Source organism: Hyperolius riggenbachi, chromosome 7 (assembly GCF_040937935.1).
Source record: "Hyperolius riggenbachi isolate aHypRig1 chromosome 7, aHypRig1.pri, whole genome shotgun sequence".
Taxonomy (NCBI): domain Eukaryota; kingdom Metazoa; phylum Chordata; class Amphibia; order Anura; family Hyperoliidae; genus Hyperolius; species Hyperolius riggenbachi.
Genome location: NC_090652.1, coordinates 248,486,575 through 248,496,540, shown reverse-complemented (window position 1 = coordinate 248,496,540; position 9,966 = coordinate 248,486,575). Strand labels below are relative to the sequence as shown.

The following is a 9,966-nucleotide window of genomic DNA, read 5'->3' as shown; positions in this document are numbered from 1 at the left end:
CTGCAAACTGCAAATCCATTTTCCGATTCAGATTCAAATTCCGATTTTCCCTGAATACATTCAACAGAAAAACAGATAAAAAAAATGCAGCATGCAGTAAAGATTAAAACTCGGAATCGAATGTAAAAACCGATTAAAAAGCGGAATTGGAATCGCATGCAGTGTGCAGGGAGCCTTAAAGCAATCCTGAACTGAAAAAAAAATCAAACTAAACAAACAAACAACACACGTCATACTTACCTCCTGCATAGTCTACTCATCAATCTTTTTCTCCTCTCCTGCATCCTCTTTATCCACTGTAATCGATGGAATTCTCCATCATCCATTTTAAAAATGGAGATGGCCTTAGAGAAACACTGACATTACCTTGCACATCAGTTGTCCTCTCAGTTATAATTGACAGCAACTGATATAGTGAAAAAAATATTTTTAAGTATTTATATAGCGCCATCTTTCGCAGAGCTGTACAGGGTATATAGTCTTGTCACTGACTGTGCCTAAGGCGGACACGAAATCTAATCCCTATCATTTTCATATCAGTCATAGTCTAGGGCCAATTTTTAGGGCAAAATAATGTACTTATTTGTATGTTTTTGGAATGTGGGAGGAATCCAGAGTGCCCAGAGGAAACCCACGCAGACATGAGGAGAACGTGAAGACTCTGCAAAGTTTTCAGCTTCTGGAGAGACAAGTCTGACTAGATCTAGTCAGAACTGGAGGTTGTTAGAAGAAAAATGTTGAGCTTCTGAAAGGATCTATTCATTTGCATGTACATCATGTGTTAATGTTAAATAGTTTTACTTGGTTAAGGTTCACTTTAAGGCAAAATAAAGTCAAATGGTCAGCACAGGGAAAATGCCAGAAGTAACAAGCTTACCTTTAAAAAGGGAGTTGGGTAACTTGTCTATTAGAGCGCATCAGCTATGCACTGCCGAGTGGCCCCTCTCAGATAGGCTACTTCAGCCTGTCAAAAGATTATCACCAGTTGCACCACATGGGGTAGCAGGTTGTTGCTATTTTGCCCCAATGATGTCTCTGTGCCCTTTGTTGACATTTATATAGTGCTGACATATTACGCAGCGCTGTACAAAGTATATTGTCTTGTCACTAACCGTACCTCAGAGGGGCTCACAATCTACTCCCTACAATAGTCATAGGTCTGTGTATGTATCATGTAGTGCATGTTTACATGACGGCACTATAGCCTTTCAGGACCGGGATCTCGGTTCAAATCTGGGCCAGGGCACTATCTGCATGGTATTTGCATGTGCTCCCCTAGTTTATGTGGGTTTCCTCCTAAATTCCAAAAATATACAGATGTTAACTGGCTTCCCCCAAAAAATTGGCCTTACAGAACCTCAGAGGTGAGATGTGAGATAAACATGTGTATGTACAGTGCCAAAAACATTAATAGTAGTCCATGATCCTTTTTTTTTCTCTTACAGTCTGAAAGAGTTAGGGCTGGTTTCCACTAGCCGGCTGATGATGAGGTCGGTGCTATAAACCGTAAATACTAAAATAAATAAATGATTTGCCCGCTCCCCAATCCTTCCAGTCCCATGTTTAGTTATACGTTTTATTTAGAGCTGCCCATCAGCTGAATGTGGTCATACATGAGGCAATCAAACTTTGTCAACCATTTTATCCAATAATCAATACAAGAGAAAGCACGAAGAAAAAGAAGCCAGAGACATGTTTTCTAAAACCTAGGTTTAATAAATTAATAGGTGCATGCCAGAACAAAACACAATAAAAAAATAGAACACAGCAGCGGCAGCTGTCGTCACCACGCCAAAAAGTGTCAGTAAACATTATAAAAACTCACGGTCATTATTTCTGGGAAGAAACATAAAATTAGGCAAATAATGCAACAAAAAGTGGACAAAGAAAGAAAATGGTGTGCAATACAAAGTAGAAGAACCGTTTCACAAATTCATTATCCTAAACGGATTATGCGGAACATAAAAGCCTGAACCACATAATCTCACTCTGGAGGGGGAAAAAAAGAAACACATGCTGATTTACAGTCACGACCCGTTTACCTAAAAGAGGCCTCCGACAAAAACGGAGACGTACATGCAGTCATTTACAAATCCTGGTTACACTGTAAACACACAGCAGTCATGGCACAGAATGGACATCACTGCTTATACAATATCATTGATTGCCACAGTTACAACAATAGAAAAGCTGCTTCTGTTCAGTACACAGAAAAACGCTGTCAAATTTCACTTTAGGCTCCTATACAGAAGAGGCAGTCATTTTGTAAGCTGAATCAATATCAGGGTGCAGAGAACCCTGAAATGTGTGTTTGGTCAGGTGGGAGCTTTAAAATTACCCCTAATTGAATAGTAACTGGATCTTACCTTCAGTGTAAACTGCACAAAAGGTTTTGTCCTGTACTATAGCTACTCCCTGGAGAATTGCTATGTGTGTCAGGAGGTAGTGTCCCAGCATCAGGAGGAAGTCCTTTCAGCCTTCTTTTAAAAGTGATGGACAGATTTACTGATCACCACCAGGTTCTCTGCTATGGAGCATCTTAAGTATAGCCTGGCAGTTTTCAAGGTAGGTATTCTCCGATTGTCGTTTTAACTTGCGTCCTGTTTCTATTACCCAAGTTTGTTTTCAAGCGGGCCTTTCAATTTTTCACACATGAAAATGTAAATTAATATTTGTGAAAGAGGTGTTTGGCTGTGTACAAAGCACTTAGCATTTGTCTAGACATAGGAACTTGAAGATCGGACAATACCAAACGCTTTATTAACATTTATGCCAACAGACGTTTTGCTTGCATCATCATAGTTCTCCTTCCCCACTTCAACTGTTTGTGGAGTTAAGAATACCCATGAAGAGCTTTGCTTTTCTTTCATCTCTCTCCTTTCCAAACTTATCTACAGATCCCTGCATCTAGAAAATGACAGAGTGTTTTGGGCAGCACAGCCAAAGTAGGCAAATAAATCATCCTTCACAAAATGTAATTAATAATGTGTGAAAAGTGCCAGGGGCAGCCTAGCAATCACTTACTAGTGCGTGTTTTATTTAAATATGTTCCAAACAAAAACATTAAAAAATCTTCATGGAAAAGTATGAAATATTACAGATGGAAGTGGAGTTGGAGCTCAGCCTGCTAGTTCGACTAGTAAGTTCTCCTAGCAAGAAAGCATCTTTTTTTTTTAATTTTTTTTTTTTTACTGCTGCAGTAAATACAGCTCTCGTGTTGCAAACGCCAAGCAGATTCAGTTAATGAAAGATAATTAACCCTTAGAGGGATACTGTATGGGGATCGGGGGAAAATGAGTTGAAGTTACCCGGGGCTTCTAATGGTCCCCCGCAGACATCCTGTGCCCGTGCAGCCGCTCACCGATGCTCCGGCCCCGCCTTCTGTTCACTTCTGGAATTTCAGACTTTAAAGTCTGAAAACCACTGCGCCTGCGTTGCCGTGTCCTCACTCCCGCTGATGGCACCAGGAGTGTATTGTGCAGGCCCAGTATGGTCTGTGTCTGCGCAGTACGCTCCTGGTGACATCAGCGGGATCGAGGACACGGCAACGCAGGCGCAGTGGTTTTCAGACTTTAAAGTCTGAAATTCCAGAAGTGAACCGGAGGCGGGGCCGGCGCATCGGTGAGTGGCTGCGCCAACACAGGATGTCTGCGGGGGGGGGGGGACCATTAGAAGCCCCGGGTAAGTTCAACTCATTTTCCCCCGACCCCCTACAGTATCCCTTTAAGGTGGCCACTAATTGTCCAATTTCTAGCGAAAAATTGTTCGAGCGATCAGAAATTCTGATCGGAAGAAAAATCGTCCACTACACCATCAACAAACCAATCTTTGCTTCCTATCTATCACAACCAATCAAGAAAATCCAAATTTTGGTTTAACAAAAATCCAAATGGACTATTTTTATAATCGTTCATAATGGATTGTGCCCATCAACTGAGATTATTTTCAACCAATCCAATCAGAATTGCTGATTGCTCAAATGATTTTTCACTAGAAATTGGACACGATACAATAAAATGATCCGACTTTACGGTAATTCGCCAGTTTTCTTCAATTTAATCGATCCGGAATGCCAGATATTTTTCTTCAATCTTTCTAAAGATTGTATGGTGTGTGTTGGATTGTCAATTTATTAATATACACACCCTAGCAATTTTGTCAGTGTTTCCAATCATTTTTATCATTATTGGGGGGAAAATTGAACATACGTGTGTGGTACATTGGTCATATTTTCGAAATGTTACAATCAGTCAGAAAAATGTATTGCAATTCTTAAATTGAACAGATATTTAAAACATTGTATGGTGTTTGGCCACCTTGAGACTGCTAGCTTTTTGTTTTACCAAAAGCTACATTGCCAGCTAGGTTTGTATTGTGTTCATGAAATGTCTTGCCCAAATGTTCATGTTCCAAAGTCCACATTAGTCAGTAGGATGTTATTGAGGTGCAAATAAATTTGAGAAACTAGAGAATTATGCTAATAGTTATACAGCATTATACTCATTGTTATGAAAATCTAATCAAATCCTACAGTAAAAGCATTTTTCTGGTCCATATTCAAGTTGCATAAATGTACAAGCATATTTCTGCATCAACTTAGAATTATTTGCATTTTTCAAGCGAAGTAAAAAAAGATGGCACTGAGCCCAAACTTTGTACTAAACGCCTTTAACACATCCATGGCAAAGGAATATGGGGACAAAAAAAAATGCCTTTAGATGTCCGCTGCAGGCAGAAGTAGCTTTGTATTAAAAAGCTTTTAGATGTCTGTGGAAAATGGATGTGAAAACACAGAATATCTATAGACAATGGCAGTCTAATGCCGGGCATACACGGCACGTTTTATGCGCCGGATCGAGCCAGCGGCTCGATGCCGGCGCATCCCCGCTCGTCCGCGCGGATCGATTGCCGCTCGTCCCCGCCTGTGCTTCCTTATCACCGCTCAATTCCCTGCCATTGTCCACCGGCGGGGATCGAGCGGGCACGGGTCGAGCAGCATGATCGGGCCAGCTAAATATTATCAGCTGGCCGATACACGGTACAGAAACGTACCGTGTATCCCCAGCATATGGGTTAAATCTTATAGTTTAGGACAGATTTTCTTATTACCACACAAAAGCAAAACCAGCACCTTTGTGCTTAAAAAAAACATTTCATAAACCAGCAGCAGAAGGTGTGGTTTTAATACCAAGTCTAATAAATAAACAGATAAAAATTAAAGAAAAAACAAAAACAAACAAAAAGCCTATTCCTTTGAAAGTACTCCAGACACAAAGTTTTCATTAACATTAGGCCTTTTTTGCAGAAGAAAATGGCGTACTTATCATAACCCTTCTTTCTGGTAATGAACTGTTTCAGATAGAAGACAGGGGTGACAGTCAGCAGGGTAGGTGGTCATTCACTCAGTTCTTTGCATAATATGCTGGCAATAAAAGATGGTGGCTCTTCCGAAAGAAAGGACAGTGGAAATATACTGTGGTGAGCATGTCTGTCACTTCCCCCTGCACATAATGTCACATTGATTCATAAATATTTGCTAAGATGAGGATGAAATCCCCGGGCTAGCTATGCAAGCCTAACTGTTCAGCAGCAGCTGCTGATGCCCTGATGTGACCTGAGCAATGGCTCTTCAGGAACTAGCAGCTCAGCACTGCTTTAAAACCATACATTTTTACATGGAAGATATTTTTTAATCCATAATTAGGTAGGCATCACTTGATTAAACAGCCTGCTGTGATGTTTGGCTGTTCGATTTAAAAACATTTTTTTTTTTATAGCAGGATACAAGGATTCATTTTAAACTGAAACGGGACAAATTTTTTATTTACAATTAAAGTGAACCTGAGGAAATGTGACATGATGAGATAAATATTTGTACGTACTATACAAAACATATTAACCAGGCTGTTTTTCTTTTGCTGCCTGAAAGAGTTAATTTTAGGCATGCAATTTGCAGCTTCTGTTTTGTCTGGAGCAAATATCACTGATAAGCCAATTACAGCCATAAAACCTTTCCTGGCAGAATACAACTTCTGAGGGCAGGGGGAGACAGAAAAAGGTCAATATCACCTCATGATGCCTAGTCAAGGACCAACTTCATCCATTCTGGAGTGTAGTTACTCAGGCTTTATTAGTCTAAGCTTTTGGTTTCTGCCAATTCAACAGGTTGAGAATTTGTGAGAGGACTACAAAGCTTAAATGACTAGCACAGGTTTCTCATCAGAGTGAGAAACTGCTCTGCTAAACTTCTGTTTGTAGCATATTACAGTTATTGCCAGTGTGTCAACATATTATTCAGAGAAAAGTTTGCTGAACCATTCGCATCATTTACTCCACTGAGCTTACAGTCAAACATCCCCAAGACAGGTACACAAACACAAAAGGTTCCGTGTGATAGGAGGACAACAAACCTAGCAGTATGAATGAGAGGAGCTGGAGCAGCGCAAAGAAAATCATAGTCGCTGCTACTGAATTTGTAACCGAATGTCACTAGCACAGATACATAAGCACATACATTCAGCAGTAACTGAGGCTATTTGGTACAGTCTCAGTTACTCAACCAGTATCCTATTGAACTGGGGAGGAACCGGGCTACTGCAGCTACTGTACTACCAAGTCTGCAGAAGACCAGATTATGGGCTAGATTTATGAACGTACATTAAAATGTTGCCAGTGTTTACACACCATATTGCAACTTACGTTAAAGGGAAACTTAGGCGAAAAAAAAAAGTCTGACTAGAGGATCTTGGAGAGATGACCCAGGCACAGAAAGACCGCAGGGACAGGAAGAAGCCCCGGGTAAGCAGAACTGCTCTTTTTTATTTCAATGTAGGTTTCCTTTGAGTTATTTGCATATTGCGTGTTATACTTGCAACGCATGTGTTTTATGCATGACACAACCCGTGCTATGTGCGCAACTCATATTACGCTACTTGCGCAAACACTGTAACAAAATTGCTGCTCACAGCAATTTTAACATACTTTTGTAAACATACCCCTATATTTTCACAAAACCAACATCAACCGTTGCAGTTCAGATCAATCCAAAACTTTCTTTTTAAATGATGGATCCCATGAGGAAGAGCCTATGTGAGTTTTTAGGAGTTTTAACTTGGAAGGCTTTCCTCCAATTCCTGTTCTTGTAAGAACTGCCTACAGGGCATCCGTTTCAGTGATAACTTATCTCTGGGACAGTAAGTGAAAACACGGGTTATTCACACCAGGGATGAGCTCCAGATAAAATTCGGATTTCATCCTCTAATTACTGCACCTGAGTGGGTGTGTGCGGGAGGAGGGGGGGGTTAAACTTACCCAGCAGTCTTCCTTTTTAACCCGTCCTGTGGCGTGTCCCAAGCCGCGTCACGTGACTACAAACACTTCCTCCTTTCGGGTTGAAGGCTGAAGCGTAGTAGTCATGTGGCGCAGCGTGGGGCGCACTGTGGGATGGGTTAAGGAAGAAGGCTGCTGCGTAAGTTTACCCCCCCCCCCCCCCACCCCCACCCCTCCTGCACACACTTGCTCAGGTGCACTAATTAGAGGATGAAATCCAAATGAAACTCATTCGGATTTTATCTAAATGTTATCCAAAGTACATCTCTGATTCACACCAATAAGGGTGTTATTGCTATAATAACTATCTCCACTAGTAATTTGTGCATTTTGCATCCAAATTCTTATATGCAAACTGAATGCCATTTGGAAAACAGATGTCTTTTTAGGTGCGTTTTTTAATGCAAATTTTCGCATCCAATTTTTAATCTCCATAGCAACATAACTGTGACTACACAAACAGGAAGAAGGATGGTAGATGCGAAAATTTGCATAGAAAATGTAAATATTCGCATTTGAGACCATCTGATTTTCATTATTCGCGATTTGCATACGTGACAGAGCATGGTGCGGAAATCTGCAGCATCGCAAAAGGAAAAACCGCATTCAGCGGAAACGACTCCAGTGAAATGCTTGGCTTCAGTGTTAATGCAAAGATTTGCATTGCTATTTCACTCTAGGTGGAAATGGTCTCTAAAAATGTAGTTTTCAATAAAGCCATTTTTGTACACTAAAAATGCGAGCGTTCAACCCTACTTCATTTCACCCAAATCTACTACCCTTGTCATCTGCTTTAACACTCAATAGAATAATGGTTTAGCTCCAAAACTTTGATTTGATATTGTGAAAAAGAAACGCAGTTACTTTTCTGGATACATTCAATGTTTGTCATCCATTTTGTTTACGAGTCTCACAAACTCTCGTTCTCTCACAAAATGGCTGCCGCCCCTGCATATAGGCACAATGACAATTGATGGCATTGGTAGAAAGTTTCTTTTGTCTCTGTAGCAAAGTAATCCTTCATTTTCCGGGAATACAGTTCGTTTGTCTTTCCTTGGTTAAAATAAAATGTCCTCGTTTTTGATCAACATTTCCACCACCAGTCTCTGATAACGGATGTCGTTCAATGCTGCCATGGCATCGAGCTCTGGTGCCCGCATGAGCGTGGGTCCAAACACTATGCCAAGGTTTTCGGCGTTCATTAAATTGTCCTTCTCATGAAGAGTTACCCTGTAGGGAATGCAAAATTACATCTCATTATGCTTGTTGTGAATCTAAATGAAGGGTTATCTGAAGGGCATAGCAGACAAACCAGAGCATGCAAATAAACCCGCTCGCTTCCGTCCCCCCCAAAGCATTGTGTACTTTTCAGTTTGAGTTTATCACAGGCTGTGACATTATTCAACGGGAAGGTCCTATTATGTGTTGCTAGGACACCATCTAGCTTGTGTCTTAGTCCTGCCCAACGGACTTGTGCGCGCTGGAAGCCAAAGCTCCCTCGCAGCAAGACACTGAGAGGCCATATTGCATGACAAGTTTCTGCTAATTAGGAGTGTCATGATGAAATGTACGTAAGCCGTTATTACTCAGAGTCAGTATTCTGCATGTTATCCAATAACCAGCAGCCTTGGAGGCCAGGTCATGGCTATTCATTAGGTATTGCTTCAACATTAAACCTCCATACCCCTAAAAGCTGCAGAGGCCTATTTAAAAAGCACTGATAATTTTCTACTTTATGCTTCTTCCCACATTGTAAAGGTTCTGTGAAAAAACATAGGCCTAAATCAGTGATGGCTAACCTGGGCTTCCAGCTGTGATAAAACTACAAATCCCATCATGCCTCTGCCCCCCTTTCCCCCCCCCCAAGTTAGGTGCTTAGAGCTGTGAAAATTGCAATGCCTCATGGGACTCGTAGTTCAACCATAGCTGGAGTGCCAAGGTTAGCCATCACTGGCCTAAATGAAGTCTTTTTAACACCATTGCATTGCTACAGTTTTGATTAACTGCTCCCATCTGGGTGGTTTGGGGTCACCGCTGCAAGCACTGGCCAATAGTGAATGTTGATTCTCTCAAAATTACTAACTGCATTATGTTAAGGGTGACTGAGCCTTTAAAGGAAGCCTGACGTGAGAAGGATATTTACATTTAAACAATGCACACTGACTGGCTATGCTGCTGATCCTCTACCTCTAGTACTTGTAGCCATAGTCCCTGAACAAGCATGCAGATTAGCATGACAAGACGAGATAAGTTGCATGCTTGTTTCAGGTGTGCGATTCAGACATAACTAAAGCCAGTGAGATCAGCAAGATGCCATGCAACGAGTATTGTTTAAAAAGAATTAAATATGGCACCCTCAATTCGGGGTTCCTATAAAGAGTTATTGTACTGAAATCTGTAATGATTTATACATTTTTAATTCTCTTATGAAATACAAACTCATCACTCCAATGTTTACATCGCAGAATCAGCAACCCGTTCTTCATACTCCATGTGTGTGGGTGTTATCAGCACTTTAATAGTTAAAGTATAATAAAAGTTTTATACATACCTGGGGCTTCCTCCAGCTCCACACGCACGGACCGCTCCCATGCGTCCTCAGTCTTCTGTATCGCCGATACCGGGTTTCGTAACTTC

At 41.1% G+C, this 9,966-nt stretch overlaps 1 protein-coding gene across 1 annotated transcript in view; it reads right to left on the bottom strand.

Moving 5' to 3' along the window:
* Window positions 1-7,508: 7,508 nt before the first annotated feature.
* CHN1 (chimerin 1) overlaps window positions 7,509-9,966 on the bottom strand; it is a 160,084-nt gene continuing 157,626 nt past the window's right edge. The window contains exon 14 of the mRNA XM_068247020.1: window positions 7,509-8,559. Coding sequence (XP_068103121.1) covers window positions 8,388-8,559 — 172 coding nt within the window. The 3' untranslated portion in view covers window positions 7,509-8,387. The remainder of the gene's footprint in view (window positions 8,560-9,966) is intronic.